Here is a 17390-nt window from a genome sequence, read left to right as displayed (position 1 = left end):
CAGGAAAGGGATACTGAGGTGAATGATCAGCCATGATCTTATTGAATGGTGGTGCAGGCTCGAAGGGCCGAATGGTCTACTCCTGCACCTATGTTTTTAACCATTCACCTTAGCAACACCCTTCATAACTATAAACACTTCAACATGAAGGATGTTAAGGTAATCTTCTATCAGATTTCCTCAAACTTCCCTGTTCTTGAAAAAAGACACCCAGTTACTCTATTCTCTCCTCAGAATTAAAGGCGATATTCAATCTCTTCTGCATTCGCTCTGTGGTCTTGACATGCTTCCTAAAGTAGGGTGCCCAGTAATGGACACAGTATTTGAATTGTAGCCTAAGTCTTTTGAAGGGAACAGGTAAAGATTGACATTCACTTTCCTTCTTCCAAGTTATTCAGGCAAAGTGCTGTGTAGTGAACACAAGAGTTATGTAAATGTGCCACCAAAGTATCATTTTATTTAACTAATTCTAAATTCACTAGTGATATTCTGATTATGTATGAATTTTTGTTAAAAAAGTATATTCCATGCATGTAATTTTTTTATTTAGATCTCCATTTTCCAAAATATGTTTTAAAATCTGCATCATTGGAAAACTTTGATTGAAATGAAACAAAATGTTTTTTTTTGTCAGCAATCAATCTTTACTTGTCAGCTTCAAATTTCATCCCATTCTCTCTGATGACCAAAGAGTAGATGAGCATTGTAAGTATTGCTAAGATCTGGTTCCAAACAAGTATGGCTTGTTGTTAACTCACCTTCAGATTTTGCTCTTAAATATGCCTTTTACTTACAAGTCAGATGCTTCCCATATGAACACAGCTCAGACCAGGAACTCAGTTGAGTGGAGAATGAAACCTGATCCCCACACAACAGGTTCAGCTGAGTTATTTTTAAATGGTTCTTTCAAGAGTAACAAAGTAATGTGGGAAACACTCAGCAGGTCAATCAGCATCCATTTGGTTTTAGATCTCCAGTTTATTGCTTTTTATTTAACAATTGGAACTGGTTGGTTAATTTTAGCAGTAACTGATATCAGGTAATCAACTGTTGACTATCCTGCCATAAATTTGATTGCATCACAATTATTCTTTCAGAATGGCCACCATCACGATGTGCAAGGTAGATTACTGTTTTGTGCCTAAATTCGTCAAATTTGCAAAAAGCTCTACGCACAAATTGTTTCCCCTGTCTATTCTATGTCAGCCGTGGCTCAGTGGGTAGAACTCTCACCAAAGTCAGAAGGTTGAGGGTTCAAGTCCCGCTCCAGAGACTGGAGCACAAAAATATAGGCTAGTACAGAAGAAACACTACACTGTCGAAGGGACCGTCGTTCAGTAAACCTCGACCCCGTCTGCACTCTCAGGTGGACGTAAAAGATCCCATGGCACTATTTCGAAGAGCAGCGGCGTTATTCTCGGTGCCCTGGCTAATATTTATCCCTCAATCAATATCACTAAAACAGATTATCTGGTCATTATCACACTGTTGTTTGTGGGAGCTTGCTGTACACAAATCGGCTGCCTTGTTTAGTAATTATAATAGTGACTAACTTTAAAAAAAGGACTTTATTGGCTGTAAAGCACTTTGGGCGTCCTGAGATCATGAAAGGCGCTATATAAATGCAAGTATTTTTCTCTTTTAAAGATGGTAGTAGACCTATTGCTTATTTCCAGTATTGTGTTTTTATTTCAGATTTCCAATTTTTCATCACATATGTGGCCTGACCGATAGTACTCCCAATGATACTTGCCCCAATCCTTCTTTCCCACTCTGCTTTTAAAAAATATATGTATTCTTGTTTAAATGAGCTAATCAGCTGAGCTGACTTGGAGGAAGCAGGGAGTTCCAGATCCCCACCACCCTCAAATCCCCGCTAAACCTCCTACCAATTACTTTAAATCTATGCTCCCTGGTTGTTGACCCCTCTGCTAAGGGAAATAGGTCGTTCCTTTCCAGGCCCCTCATAATTTTATACACCTCAATAAGGTCTCCCCTCAGCTCCTCTATAACTTTAAAAAGAAACAAAAACTATGTAATGTAGCACTGAGGGAGGGACTCTGGTAAATTAAAAACTAATGCCAATGTTTTAGCTGCGATTCCACAGCACAAAACTGCTCACAATTCTGCATTATTGGCAATCTTACTCAGAGTGGCCATTTGAAATGCTGAAGCAGTCACACCGGTGAAGCAGAAGGTACCGATTAGGACTGGGTTAACTTGGAAGCTTCTGCTGAGATACATATACACGTCACCATTGGAACTCTCAAGGATTAAATATATTTTGAGGGGTGAGGTTACAAGAGAAGCTTTACTCTGCATCCAGCCTGCAGTGTGCTTTACCTGTGAATGCTTGATGTTGAGGTTGAATGGAAAAGTGTTCCATTTCTTTGCACTAACGTTGCATAGCTTGCTAAACAATAAGGTGAAATAATCCCAGTAGCATCAAAGACAGTCTTAGTTCTGTCTTTTTTTTCAGTGTGTGTCACCCTAGTCTCTGTGCTGCCATCATTTTCCACTTGCAAGTCTCTCAAGAAGACATCTCTCTACAAAGGCAAACTGATCTGGATTCCAAGGACTTCTCACGTTTTGTATCTATTAAGTGTCCAACCTCAATTGCTCCAGTCTTTACATCAGTATTTGTCTCAAAACAGACGGGATCAGTTTTTTAAAATTAATTTGCATTACACTGCAATAAAATCCCTCTAGTTTAAAACTGCATGAGCCCACCAGTCAGTGTTTTACTCTTACATAAAGATAAGAGCATGTCCAAATAAGAAAACAATTTTTTATTTGTGTGTCAATGAAACTGACTCTACCCAACTAAATTCCTTTCCTAAGGAAAGGCTCTGCCGTCTGTCTTTCCCATCCCCTGAAATAAATCAAATGAAACTCCAGAATCCCTAACCATACATCATTAAACAAGCTTTCTCTCTCTACGCAATATCTATATTACCTTAGCAGGCCAAAAAGCATCATAGAAATTTACAGTGCAGGAGGCCATTTCGGCTCATCGTGTCTGCGCCAGTCGACAAAGAACCGCATGGCCCTTCGTCAGCAGCCTAAAGGTTACATACAAACCCATGAACAATGACGGAAAAGCAAAGAGCACACAGCCCAACCAGTCTGCCCCACACAACTACAACACCCCTTATACAAAAAACATCGACACTCCACCCCAACTGGAGCCACGTGATCTCCTGGGAGAGGCAAAAACCAGATAAAAACCCAGGCCAATTTAGGGAGGAAAAATCTGGGGAAATTCCTCACCGACCCGTCCAGGCAATCGAAATTGGTCCAGGAGATCACACTGACCGTATTCTATTCCATGCAGTACTTACCATTATATCTGCGCCGACCAAAAAAAGGTCATCCAGTCTAATCCCAATTACCAGCTCTAGGTTACTGCACTTTTAAGTGCCCATCCAACCATCTCTTAAAAGTGGTGAGTGTTTCTGCAACCACCACTCTTTCAGGCAGCGAGTTCCAGATCCCCACAACCCTCTGCGTAAAGAAGCCCATTCTCAAAGCCCCTCGAAACCTTCCGCCAACCACCTTAAAACTACGCCCCCTCGTAATAGACCCCTCCACCAATGGAAACAGACCCTTACTATCCACTATGTCTAGGCTCGATGAGGTCTCCTCTCAACCTCCTCTGTTCCAATGAGAACAAACCCAGCCTATCCAATCTGCCCTCATAACTAAGATTCTCCATTCCAGGCAGCATCCTAGTAAATCTCTCTAGTGCAATCACATCCTTCCTATAGAAACATAGAAAATAGGTGCAGGAGTAGGCCATTCGGCCCTTCGAGCCTGCACCACCATTCAATAAGATCATGGCTGATTATTCACCTCAGTACCCCTTTCCGGCTTTCTCTCCATACCCCTTGATCCCTTTAGCCGTAAGGGCCATATCTAACTCCCTCTTGAATATATCCAACGAACTGGCATCAACAACTCTCTGTGGTAGGGAATTCCACAGGTTAACAACTCTCTGAGTGAAGAAGTTTCTCATCATCTCAGTCCTAAATGGCTTACCCCTTATCCTTAGACTGTGTCCCCTGGTTCTGGACTTCCCCAACATCGGGAACAGTCTTCCTGCATCGAACCTGTCCAGTCCATGGCTCCAGGGTGACCAAGGCTGGGAACTCAACATCGAGGGGTATTCAACATTTAGAAAGGATAAACAGAAAGGAAAAGAAGGTGGGATGGCGTTGCTGGTTAAAGAGGAAATTAATGCAATAGTAAGGAAGGACATTAGCTTGGATGATGTGGAATCTGTATGGGTGGAGCTACGGAATACCAAAGAGCAGAAAATGCTAGTGGGAGTTGTGTACAGACCACCAAACAGTAGTGAGGTTGGGGACAGCATCAAACAAGAAAGTAGGGATGCGTGCAATAAAGGTACAGTAGTTATCATGGGCGACTTTAATCTACATATTGATTGGCTAACCAAACTGGTAGCAATGCGGTGGAGGAAGATTTCCTGGAGTGTATTAGGGATGGTTTTCTCAACCAATATGTCGAGGAATCAACTAGAGGGCTGGCCATCCTAGACTGGGTGATGTGTAATGAGAAAGGACTAATTCACAATCTTGTTGTGCAAGGCCCCTTGGAGAAGAGTGACCATAATATGGTAGAATTCTTTATTAAGATGGAGAGTGACACAGTTAATTCAGAGACGAGGGTCCTGAACTTAAAGAAAGGTAACTTCGATGGTATGAGACGTGAATTGGCTAGAATACATTGACGAGTGATACTTAAAGGGTTGACGGTGGATAGGCAATGGCAAACATTTAAAAATCACATGGATGAACTTCAACAATTATACATCCCTGTCTGGAGTAAAAATAAAATGGGGAAGGTGGCTCAACCGTAGCTCGGGGAAATTAAGGATAGTGTTAAATCCAAGGAAGAGGCATATAAATTGGCCAGAAAAAGCAGCAAACCTGAGGACTGGGAGAATTTTGTAATACAACAGAAGAGGACAAAGGGTTTAATCAGGAGGGGGGAAATAGAGTATGAGAGGAAGCTTGCTGGGAATATAAAAACTGACTGCAAAAGCTTCTATAGATATGTGAAGAGAAAAAGATTAGTGAAAACAAACATAGGTCCCGTGCAGTCAGATTCAGGTGAATTTATAATGGGGAACAAAGAAATGTTAAACAAATACTTTGGTTCTGTCTTCACGAGGGAAGACACAAATAACCTTCCGGAGATACTAGGGGACCGAGGGTCTAGTGAGAAGGAGGAACTGAAGGAAATCCTTATTAGGCGGGAAATTGTGTTAGGGAAATTGATGGGATTGAAGGCCGATAAATCCCCGGGGCCTGATAATCTGCATCCCAGAGTACTTAAGGAAGTAGCCCTAGAAATAGTGGATGCATTGGTGATCATTGGTGACTGTTTCCAACAGTCTATCGACTCTGGATCAGTTCCTATGGACTGGAGGGTAGCTAATATAACACCACTTTTTTTAAAAAAGGAGGAAGAGATAAAATGGGTTATTATAGACCAGTTAGCCTGACATCAGTAGTGGGGACAATGTTGGAATTAATTATTAAAGATGAAATAGCAACACATTTGGAAAGCAGTCCAAATCAGCTTGGATTTATGAAAGGGAAATCCTGCTTGACAAATCTTCTAGAATTTTTTGAGGATGTAACTAGTAGAGTGGACAAGGGAGAACCAGTGGATGTGGTGTATTTGGACTTTCAAAAGGCTTTTGACAAGGTCCCACACAAGAGATTAGTGTGCAAAATTAAAGCACATGATATTGGGGGTAATGTACTGACATGGATAGAGAACTGGTTGGCAGACAGGAAGCAGAGTCGGGATAAACGGGTCGTTTTCAGAATGGCAGGCAGTGACTAGTGGGGTGCCGCAGTGTTCAGTACTGGGACCCCAGCTATTTGCAATATACATTAATGATTTAGATGACGGAATTGAGTGTAATATCTCCAAGTTTGCAGATGACACTAAGCTGAGTGGTGGTATGAGCTGTGAGGAGGACGCTAAGAGGCTGCAGGGTGACTTGGACAGGTTAGGTGAGTGGGCAAACGTGTGGCTGATGCAGTATAATGTGGATATATGTGAGGTTATCCACTTTGGTGGCAAAAACACAAAGGCAGAATATGATCTGAATTGCGGTAGATTAGGAAAAGGGAAGGTGCAACGAGACCTGGGTGTCATAGTACATCAGTCATTGAAAGTTGGCATGCAGGTACAGCAGGCAGTGAAGGCGGCAAATGGTATGTTGGCCTTCATAGCTAGGGGATTTGAGTATAGGAGCAGGGAGGTCTTACTGCAGTTGTACAGGGCCTTGATGAGGCCTCACCTGGAATATTGTGTTCAGTTTTGGTCTCCTAATCTGAGGAAGGACGCTCTTGCTATTGAGGGAGTGCAGCGAAGGTTCACCAGACTGATTCCCGGGATGACAGAACTGACATATGAAGAGAGACTGGATCGACTGAGCGTGTATTCACTGGAGTTTAGAAGGATGAGAGAGGATCTCATAGAAACATATAAAATTCTGACGGGACTGGACAGGTTAGATGCAGGAAGAATGTTCCCGATGATAGGGAAGTCCAGAACCAGGGGACATGGTCTAAGGATAAGAGGTAAGCCATTTAGGACTGAGATGAGGAGAAACGTCTTCACTCAGAGAGTTGTTAACCTGTGGAATTCCCTACCGCAGAGAGTTGTTGATGCCGGTTCATTGGACATATTCAAGAGGGAGTTAGATATGGCCCTTACGGCTAAAGGGATCAAGGGGTATGGAGTGAAAGCAGGAAAGGGGTACTGAGGTGAATGATCAGCAATGATCTTATTGAATGGTGGTGCAGGCTCGAAGGGCCAAATGGCCTATTCCTGCACCTATTTTCTATATCCCGTCAGCATTTTCTATGTTTCTATGAGATCCCGTCTCATCCTTCTAAATTCCAGTGAATAAAGGCCCAATCGATCCAGTCACTCTTCATATGTCAATCCAACCATCCTGGGAATCAGTCTGGTGAACCTTCGCTGCACTCCCTCAATAGCAAGAACGTCCTTCCTCAGATTAGGAGACCAAAACTGAACACAATATCCCAGGTGAGGCCTCACCAAGGCCCTGTACAACTGCAGTAAGACCTCCCTGCTCCTATACTCAAAACCCCTAGCTATGAAGGCCAACATACCATTTGCCTTCGTCACCGCCTGTTGTACCTGCATGCCAACTTTCAATGACTGATGTACCATGACACCCAGGTCTCGTTGCACCTTCCCTTTCCCTAATCTGCCGCCATTCAGATAATATTCTGCCTTCGTGTTTTTGTCCCCAAAGTGGATAACCTCACATTTATCCACATTATACTGCATCTGCCATGCATTTGCCCACTCACCTAACCTGTCCAAGTCACCCTGCAGCCTCTTAGCGTCCTCCTCACAGCTCACACCGCCATCCAGTTTAGTGTCATCTGCAAACTCGGAGATGTAATACAGCGACCAGAACTGCACGCAATACTCCAGCTGTGGCTTAACCAAAGTATTATACAATTTAAGCATAACCTCCCTGCTCTTATATTCTATGCTTGGCCAATAAAGGCAAGCATTCCGTATGCCTTGTTAACCATCTTATCCACCTGGCCTGCTACTTTCAGGGATCTGTGGACAAGCACTCTAAGCTGTGAGGGCCAACATACTATTTGTTCCCTTTGTTCATCTACACTATTAAGTGGCCTACCACTTAATGTGTATACCCTTTCCTTATTAGCCCTCCCAAATTGCATCACCTCACACTTTTCTGAATTAAATTCCATTTGCCACTGCTCTGCCCATCTGACCAGTAGATTGATATCCTTCTGCAGCCATGACTTTCCTCTTCATTATCAACCACACAGCCAATTTTAGTGTTGTCTGAAAACTTCTTAATCATACTCCCTATATTCAAATCTAAATCATTGACATATACCACAAAAAGCAAGGGATCCAGTACTGAGCCCTGTGGAACCCCACTGGAAACATCCTTCCCGTCACAAAAACATCCATCAATCATTACCCTTTGCTTCCTACCTCCAAGCAAATTTTGGATCCAACTTGCCACTTTGCCCTAGATCCCATGGGCTTTAACCTTCATGACCAGTCTACCATGCGGGACCTTATCAAAAGCCTTGCTAAAGTGCACTGCCCTCATCGACCCTCTTGGTTACCTCCTCAAAAAATTCAATCAGGTTAGTCAAACACGATCTTCCCTTAACAAATCCGTGCTGACGGTCCCGAATTAATCCTTGCCTATCCAAATGCAGATTTATCCTGTCTGTCAGGATTTTTTCCAATAATTTTCCCATCACTAACGTTAGGCTGACAGGCCTGTAATTACTCAGCCTATCCCTTTTTTCCCTTCTTAAACAAGGGTACTACATTAGCAGTCCTCTAATCCTCCGACATCATGCCCAGATCCAAAGAGGACTGGAAAATGATGGTCAAGGCCTCTGCTATTTCCTCTTTTACTTCGCTCAACAACCTGGGATGCATTTCATCCGGGCCTGGGGACTTATCTACTTTCAAAGCTGCTAAGCCCCTTAATACTTCCTCTGTCACGATATTTATTTCATCCAGAATATCACACTGCTCCTCTATAGCAGTATCTGCATTAGCTCTTTCCTTTGTGAAAACAGATGCAAAGTATTCGCTAAGACCCTACCAACATCTTCCGCCTCCTCATAAAGATTACCCTCATGGTCTCTATTAGACCCTATCCTTTCCTTCGTTACCCTCTTACACAATATATTTATAGAACATCTTAGGGTTTTCCTTAATTTTACTGGCCAAGAATTTCTTGTGCTCTCTCTTAGCATTCCTAATATCCTTTTTAATTTTACCTCTTATCTTTCTACATTCCTTTAAAGATTCTAAAGTATTTAGCCGTTGATGTAACATAAGCATCCCTTTTTTTCTTAATCCTCCCCTGTAAGTCCCTCGACATCCAGGGGGCGCTAGAATTATTTTTCCTAGCCTTTTTCTTTAAGGGCATATGTTTGGCCTGAACCTTTCGGATCTCCTCCTTGAATGCCTCCTACTGTTCCGACACCGATTTACCCACAAGTAGCTGTTTCCAGTCCACTATGGCCAAATCACTCCTTAAATTAGCAAAGTTAGCTTTTCCCCAATTCGGAACTTTTATTCCAGGCCTATTCTTGTCCTTATCCATAACCAACTTGAACCTGACTGAATTATGGTCACTGGCACCCAAATGCTCCCCCACTAATACCCCTTCAACTTGCCCAGCTTCATTCCCCAAAACTAAATCCAAGACCGCCCCTCTCTCATGTTGGGCTTGCTACATATTGACTAAAAAAGTTCTCTTGAATGCATTTCAAGAATTCCGCAACCTCTATACCCTTCACACTAAATTTGTCCCAATCAGTATTTGGATAGTTAAAATCCCCTACTATTACTACCCTATGGTTTTTGGACTTCACAGCAATTTGCCTACATATTTGCTCCCTTATCTCCCTCCCACTGTTTGGGGGTCTATAATACACTCCCAGCTGTGTGATCACCCCTTTTTTATGTTCCACACAACTCACTTATTCTTAAACCTCAATCTCACTCCCAACCGGAATCCAATAAATGATCCTGATTTTTAAAACATTGGTAATGTAGACAACAAGTCCGCTCGTGGAAGTGTGTGAAAGTGTTTTTGTGTTGAACACTAACCATCAAAGTATCAACTACTTTTCTCTTCAATCAGTTTCCAATATATAATCTATATCATGTAATGTTGGAGATTGTTGCTGAGCAGAAGTATAGGCACAATAAATTGACCAGATATGATGGGAGTTTATTTCAAATGGTGAATCTTCAAAATGAAACTTAAAAAGAATGAAATCTATTATTCTTAACAAATGTATGAGGAATTAATGTTTTCATTACAGTACAGAAATTGTAACTCATGATTTTTACAAGACAGCCCATCACTGATTAAAACGAGTAACAATTATCCTTAACATCCTTTTTGCCCTTTTCTCTTGCCTTTTAAAAAAATATACATATTCTTGTTTAAATGAGCTAATCAGCTGAGCTGACTTGGAGGAAGCGGAGAGTTTGGCAGCAGTAAGAAGCTGAAATGTACAGAATGCGTCCCTGGTTAATAATTATTTTCTGGTGCAAATTCAACTCCTACACACTGTCATGCCCAGAAATTTGTCCAAGTCAGTTCACTTGATTAGATCAGTTGCAGCGTTTAAACACAAAATATTAAATGGTCAATGAAGAAAAATAAATAAAAGGATATTTGCCTTTTAAAACGAGAGTACTGATACTGACCCGAGGAAAAGAAAAGATCATTCTGGCTCATTGCTTTTATAAATGACACTGAATTAGACCAGTGGAACATTAACCCACCTCAATGAATCTCTGCAAGTTCAAGGAAATTGTATTTTTAAGGGTTTTTTTTTGCTTGGCAAGCCATGGAACGTCAGTGCAGAGATCTGGATCACTTTTCCATTCAATCTCAGTATCAAGCATTCACAGGGTAAGTACACTGAAGGCTAGGTACAGAGTCAAGCTTCTCATAACCCCACCCCCCAGAATATATCAATCCTTCAGAGTAGCAATGGTGAAGAATTTATGTATCTCAGTGGGAGCTTTCAGGTTAAGCTAAACCTAACTGGTACCTTCTACTTCACCAGTGTGAATAGTTCAGCATCTCAAATGACCACTGAGTGACACTGCAAATTAGTGGAGAATTGTGCTGTGGACTCACTCGGATATAGCACACTTATTCAAAATTAGACACTTACAAACAGCAAAGAGAGATGGGACCTTCATCCCATTAGGCTGTGCTGGATTCAGTTTAGCAACAGTGTGCTAGCCCACTATCTCCTATCTTTAAAGGTGAAATATGTTTGGTTAAGAAAAATAGTGTTTACATGCTGGTAAATAGCTGTACCTATGGAACAGACAGACCTGGAGATTTCGTACTGGAAGTATCTTTTAGAAGATCAGCTGGTGCATCATCATAGGCAGTCCCTCGAAATCGTGGAAGACTTGCTTCCACTCTAAAAGGAGTTCTTAGGTGACTGAACAGTCAAATACAGGAATTAGAGTCTCGGTCACAGGTGGAATAGACAGTTGCTGAAGGAAAGAGTGGGTGGGCTGATGCATACAGAGTTTAGATCGCCCTTTGTATCAAACTACAGCTTTCACCTTGATCTTATTTTGTGTACTGCCAATACTATATTCATCCATTCCTTTCTGTTGAATCATAATTGACAATTCCAGTTTGAAGGGAAGTACTGAAATGTAAGACTTGATCTGACTTAATCTGAAAATTAAACTAACAAGTCTTCCAGTCACTAGGAATGCTCAAATGCAGATTTTTTAGCATGAGAGAAAATACACATCATTTTCAGACAATACGGAGAAATCAAGATTTCAGTCAACCACTTGGAATAAGCAAATGTTCACAGACTTGACAAGCTCCTTTATACATTACTATTGATTTTGACATGCCAGTCTGCAGCTCAAGAATTTTGCTCACACCCTTTTGTACAAGGATAACTTTGTTGAAGAAAAATCTCATCCCTTGTTTTCAAATCACCCTGACATCGCCCAGCCTATGCAATCGCCTATGCCATACATTCCTAAACACTCTCTCCACTCCACCATTGGTGGATACTTGTTCAGTCCATGTACTGCTGCTGCCCTCTGACCTGCTCTACCCAATTCCGTCTGCCTTGCCACTTCCCTCTCTACTTTAAAAATATTCATTTGCAGGATGTGGGCATTGCTGGCATTTATTGACCCTCCCTAGATTCCCTCAAGGTGGCAACGAACTTTTTTCTTGAACTATGTTGGTGTGGGACTGGAGTCATATTTAGGTCAGACCAGGTAAGGACAGCAGTTATCCTTCCCTAAAGGATATTAATAATCCCGTTGGATTTTTAACAGCAATCTGACAGCTTTGTGGTCACTTTTACTGAATTCAAATTCTCAAACTGCATGGTTGATTTGAAGTAACATTCTCTGTGTCCAGGCCTCTGGAACATAGGCCTCCAGTCCAGTAACATAAGCACTATTCTATTTTTAAAAACCTCATTATGCCTTCAGTTCCCCATCCGTCTCTCCATTTCTTTCCTTTCTCCCCAGTTCTGTGTCCACTGCATCCTTCTTCCTTACTACAATGCAGCAAGATGTCTACTGTATGTGAGGAGTGCTATATTGTATTAATGTACATTATGCTATTTCTGTTCAAATGTGCATAGACAACCAAAAAAATAAATTTGCTTACAGTATTGAAAGTACCAGTCAAACCCAAACCTTTCATTTACATATTGTTTTTAACAAGAATCCACATATTCTGAAAGCTAATTTGGACAGAACCCTTTAGAAACAATACATATATATATGTTTGGGTGGTTAACTTATATATGTGCTGTATTTTAAAGCTTATCAAATCGTATTCACAAGGTATAATTGTGAAAACTAGGAATGTTGATTTTTTTTTAAAAATTCAGTCACCTAAGTACATAGAAATTCAAGTTCAAGGAATGTCATTCAGCCCACTGAAACTCATCTCTCTAGTATTAATCACTATTTGAGCTTCCAATTAGATAAATGTTTAAACTGTACTTGCAATGATAAAATAAATTTTTCCATTCTGCTCATGTCAAATGTTTGTGGAAACGTAATTAATGGTAATAGAATTTCAAGAAACACACTTAGGGTATGCTGTTGGATTAATTCTGAGTGCCTATATAAAATGTAACAGTTATCCGTACCCATGAGTGAGAATCCATGTTCACTCTTAACAGAGACATGTAATATTAAAGATATCACACCTCTTCTTGAAGGCTGACAGTTTGATCATTTTTGATCATTGCTAGTGCATCAGATTGTTGCAGTCCCTGATCTGAACTAATGCTTCTTATACAGACCAAAGTCAGATAATGATGGTCACAAAAAATAGGCAACCCATTTTTTTTTTTAAATGCCAGTTTACCTGTAAAATTTAACTTAATCAACAGAAAAGCCATGCAGATGAATGAACGTGGAAACAAATGAAATGTAGAAAGTAAAATAAAAATTCTGTGTGGCCATTTCCTGCCACTACATAAAACCAACACAAGTTAATGGAGGTTAAAACCACTATGACCATCAGAATTATCTATGCAATGAAGGGTGTAGTACATAAATCAAAACAACATCCATTATTATTCATGATCTTTAGCACAGATCTCTCAATGTTTATGCAGCAGTTTCACCCTTTCTAATGATGGCCATGACACTTTGCTTGGTATGTATATTTTGTCTGCTTAACCTTTTGGGGTTTGAAACTCTGCTATGATACATTAGCAACAAATATGCCAACACATTCATTTGCAATTTAACAAATGTTACATTTATTTTAAACTATTTTATATGAGCAAAAAACCTTTGTTAAAATAACAGAATGAATGTATCATCAAGTTTGTTACCAGCATTGCACAGCACCTTAAAATGAAACCACCCTAATGAAAACTGCAAAATGAAAAATCCTGAAGTGCAAAATACTGGAAGGAAATGTTGACAGGTTAATGAAAGATATATGCACCAGTCTTGTAAAGACTCTGATTGATTGAACAGATTGGAACACAAAGGTTTTTTTCCCTCTCTTCAAGTTTACAACCTGCTATCATGAATAGGGAAATAAAGAAATTAAGAGCTACAGGTTGAGGAGGAAACAGTATTTTGTTTTTAAAAGTGCATTTTCCATGAAAATTTACAAGCGTAGTTTGAAATATTGCTTATGCCTTTTTATAAATGTTCATTTGTTCAAATGCTATATGTTCATTTGCATTTATATTAAAGATATAACATAACACTTTGCTATGTAATAATTTACACTATTGCAACAATAATTTGTGATACTAATGAAACAGCACTTTTCCATAATCTTGAAAAGTAGTTTTTTATAGTCCCGTAAAAAGGTGGCCTAAATTTAGCCACTCTTTCTATAAGGATCATAAAAATTACTGTACAAGATTCTGAAACCTATTTTTAAGCATTATACATTTTTCTAAACTCCAAAGGAATGTTAGAGTTTAATTGTTCATGTTTTTCAAATTGAGAATCATCACCCCATTAGAAGATTAAAATGCCACCACCATGAATATATAGTTGAGTTTTTAAAAAAAAGTTTTTAAATCTCAAGTTCTCACCATAATTTGACAAATGCAAAACAAGAGAAGGGGGATAAAAAAAAACAATCTCTTGGTCAGCAGCTCCTTTTAAGTGACGTGTGCCCCCCACCCTAAAAATACCTCACATATTAAATAAATATATCATGTATATAAAAAGAGGCTTTAAAAAAATACCATCCAGATATAACCCTACTGTGGTCATGGTTTTGAAATATATATTTTTTTAAATCCAATTTCCTCTTCCTTTTTTAAAAAAGCAATCTATTTTTACGCGTACACTGTTGGGGTCAGCGGGGCCAGGAATTATAAAATGTATTTAATTATCACCCCGATTTTGTCGGCAATGCCGCTTCCACCATCCCCAGGGAAGCAAATCAGAAAGTTGAGGAGTGGGTGGGGAGGGGGAAAGAGGACGGGCAAGGCTCAACGCACGGACACACTCTCCATCCACCCGCCCGCCCGCCCCAGGCGACGAGCTAGGCCGCTCCGCCTCACCGCGAGTTTGCTCCGGGAGGGATTTGTCTTTTAAGCTTATTTATTTATTTTATTGTTGTGGTGGTTGCACTGACTGCTGGAGCTGAACTCACCTTCTCGGTTCGTTTGCACGGATCTATTACTCTCCCTGTTATTACTACTGTCACCCCCCGCCAGACTGTTACATGAATAGTCGGCCTTTCGCTTCCTAAAACTCTCCACTAGCTGCGGGATGGGACTGTTCGTCTCCATGGTGCCAAAGTGACCAGCGACTACACTGCGCCTGCGCCACAGTCCCCGCAGCCCCGCCCCCAGCAGCTGGCCCCGCCCATCATTCAGCCCCTCCTTAACCCCGCCCCCGTCCGCTGGCCCCGCCCCCCGTCGTTCCATCCGGCTCCCCAGCTCGGTCCCTCTCTCTGCCCAGCCACTGCTGCTTTTCCAACATCCTCATCATCATAGGCAGTCCCTCGGGATCGTGGAAGACTTGCTTCCACTCTTAGCATGAGTTCTTAGGTGGCTGAACAGTCCAAATACGAGAACCACAGTTTCTGTCACAGGTGGGACAGATAGTTGTTGAGGGAAAGGGTGGGCAGGGAACCTGGTTTGCCGCACGCTCCTTCCGCTGCCTGCGCTTGATTTCTGCATGCTCTCGGCGACGATACACGAGGAGCTCAGCGCCCCCCCGGATGTACTTCTTCCATTTACGGCGGTCTATGGCCAAGGACTCCCAGGTGTCAGTGGGGATATCGCACTTTATCAGGGAGGCTTTGAGGGTGTCCTTGTAACGTTTCCTCTGCCCGCCTTTGGCTCATTTGCCGTGGACGAGTTCCAAGTCGAGCGCTTGCTTTGGGAGCAAACATTAACTACAGTTCAAAAGTATTGTACTTCATTGTTGTTGATATTTGATGTCTTCAAGATAAGAGGAAACTAATTGATGTCCTGTTACTGACTGCTCCATTTTTGATCGGAGCGGAGGAGTGGTGAGAGATTGAGGCCCAGGATGGTTGTGATCGGGGCCCAGGAGAGGCGAGGGTTCGGGGCCCAGGAGAGACGAGGGTCCAGGGGCAGCACAGGCCAGCCCACACTGCGATCTATGGCTAGTAGGAGCATGCGTTCGCACTAGGTCCGTGCAGCAGAGCTTGGTCTCCAGTCGTCTTGGTTAACCCTTGTCACTGGATCAAGACCTAGCTCTGTCAAGCCCGTGTAGTGGCTGGTGTGCAACGGCCACCCCACGTTAAAAAAAATCCGTGCACAGGCATCTTCCATCTTCCACCCTTTAGTATGTAGTTCGGGATCTAGATTGTCAGGTCCCTCATTGAAACACCTGCAAACTCATCTATTTTTGGTGTGGAAGCAGGTCATCCTCGATACGAGGGACTGCCGAATACTATATTATACTTCATTGGATGTAAATTGCCCTGATGGTCATGAAAGATATATAAATGCAAGTCTTTTCATTGAAAAAGATAGGGAGAAGGGGACTCAAGGGTTATAGGGAACAGGCAGGAAAATGGAGTTGAGGCCAAGATCAGATCAGATCAGCCATGAATGGCAAAGCAGGCTCGAGGGCCATATAGCCTACTCCTGCTTTTATCTTATCTTATGTTCTTATGGCTCTTGGAAGTGTTCGACCTCTTTTAATTGAACTCTTAAGGAGACACTGTGTTGCCGCACTATCACAGAAACTAACATAGAAAATAGGTGCAGGAGTAGGCCATTCGGCCCTTTGAGCCTGCACCACCATTCAATATGATCATGGCTGATCATGCATTTCAGTACTCCATTCCTGCTTTCTCGCCATACCCCTTGATCACTTTAGCCATAAGGGCCATATCTAACTCCCTTTTGAATATATCTAACGAACTGGACTCAACAACTTTCTGTGGTAGAGAATTCCACAGGTTCACAATTCTCTGAGTGAAGAAGTTTTTCCTCATCTCGGTCCTAAATGGCTTACCCCTTATCCTTAGACTGTGAGCTCTGGTTCTGGATTTCCCCAAAATCGGGAACATTCTTCCTGCATCTAACCTGTCCAATCCCGTCAGAATTTTATATGTTTCTATGAGATCCCCTCTCATTCTTCTAAATTCCATTGAATCAACAACCTAACCAGGCCAGATCCAAGACCGTCCCATCCTTGGTCATCGAACTACAGTACGCGAATGATGCTTGCGTCTGCGCATATTCAGAGGTTGAACTCCAAGTCATCGTCAACAACTTCACCAAGGCGTACGAAAGCATGGGCCTTACACTAAACATCCGTAAGACAAAAGTCCTCCACCATCCTGACCCCGCCACACAGCACTGCCCTCCAGTCATCAAGATCCAAGGTGCAGCACTGGGTAATGTGGACCACTTTCCATATCTCGGGAGCCTATTATCAGCAAGGGCAGACATTGACGACAAGGTTCCAACACCGCCTCCAGTGCGCCAGCGCAGCCTTCGTCTCCCTGAGGCAGAGTGTTTGAAGATCAAGCCCTCAAATCTGGCACCAAGCTTATGGTCTACAGGGCTGTGGTGATACCCGCCGTCCTATATGGCTCAGAGACATCGACCATGTACAGTAGTCATCTCAAATCGCTGGAGAAATACCACCAACAATGCCTCCGCAAGATCCTGCAAATCCCCTGGGAGGACAGATGCACCAACGTTAGTGTCCTCGATCAGGCCAACATCCCCAGCATCGAAGCACTGACCACACTCAACCAACTCCGTTGAGTGGGCCACAATGTTCGCATGCCCGACATGAGA

At 42.0% G+C, this 17390-nt stretch overlaps 1 protein-coding gene across 1 annotated transcript in view; it reads right to left on the bottom strand.

The window, feature by feature from the left end:
- LOC139236654 (zinc finger matrin-type protein 1-like) overlaps positions 1–14900 on the bottom strand; it is a 95361-nt gene extending 80461 nt beyond the window's left edge. Inside the window, exon 1 of the mRNA XM_070866844.1 lies at positions 14753–14900. Within this exon, the coding sequence (XP_070722945.1) occupies positions 14753–14891 (139 nt within the window). The 5' untranslated portion in view covers positions 14892–14900. The remainder of the gene's footprint in view (positions 1–14752) is intronic.
- Positions 14901–17390: the final 2490 nt, after the last annotated feature.

The sequence above is a fragment of the Pristiophorus japonicus genome, chromosome 2 (assembly GCF_044704955.1).
Source record: "Pristiophorus japonicus isolate sPriJap1 chromosome 2, sPriJap1.hap1, whole genome shotgun sequence".
NCBI classification, from domain to species: Eukaryota; Metazoa; Chordata; class Chondrichthyes; family Pristiophoridae; genus Pristiophorus; species Pristiophorus japonicus.
Note: the sequence above shows the minus strand (reverse complement) of the source record. Positions and strands in the feature narration are given on the sequence as shown.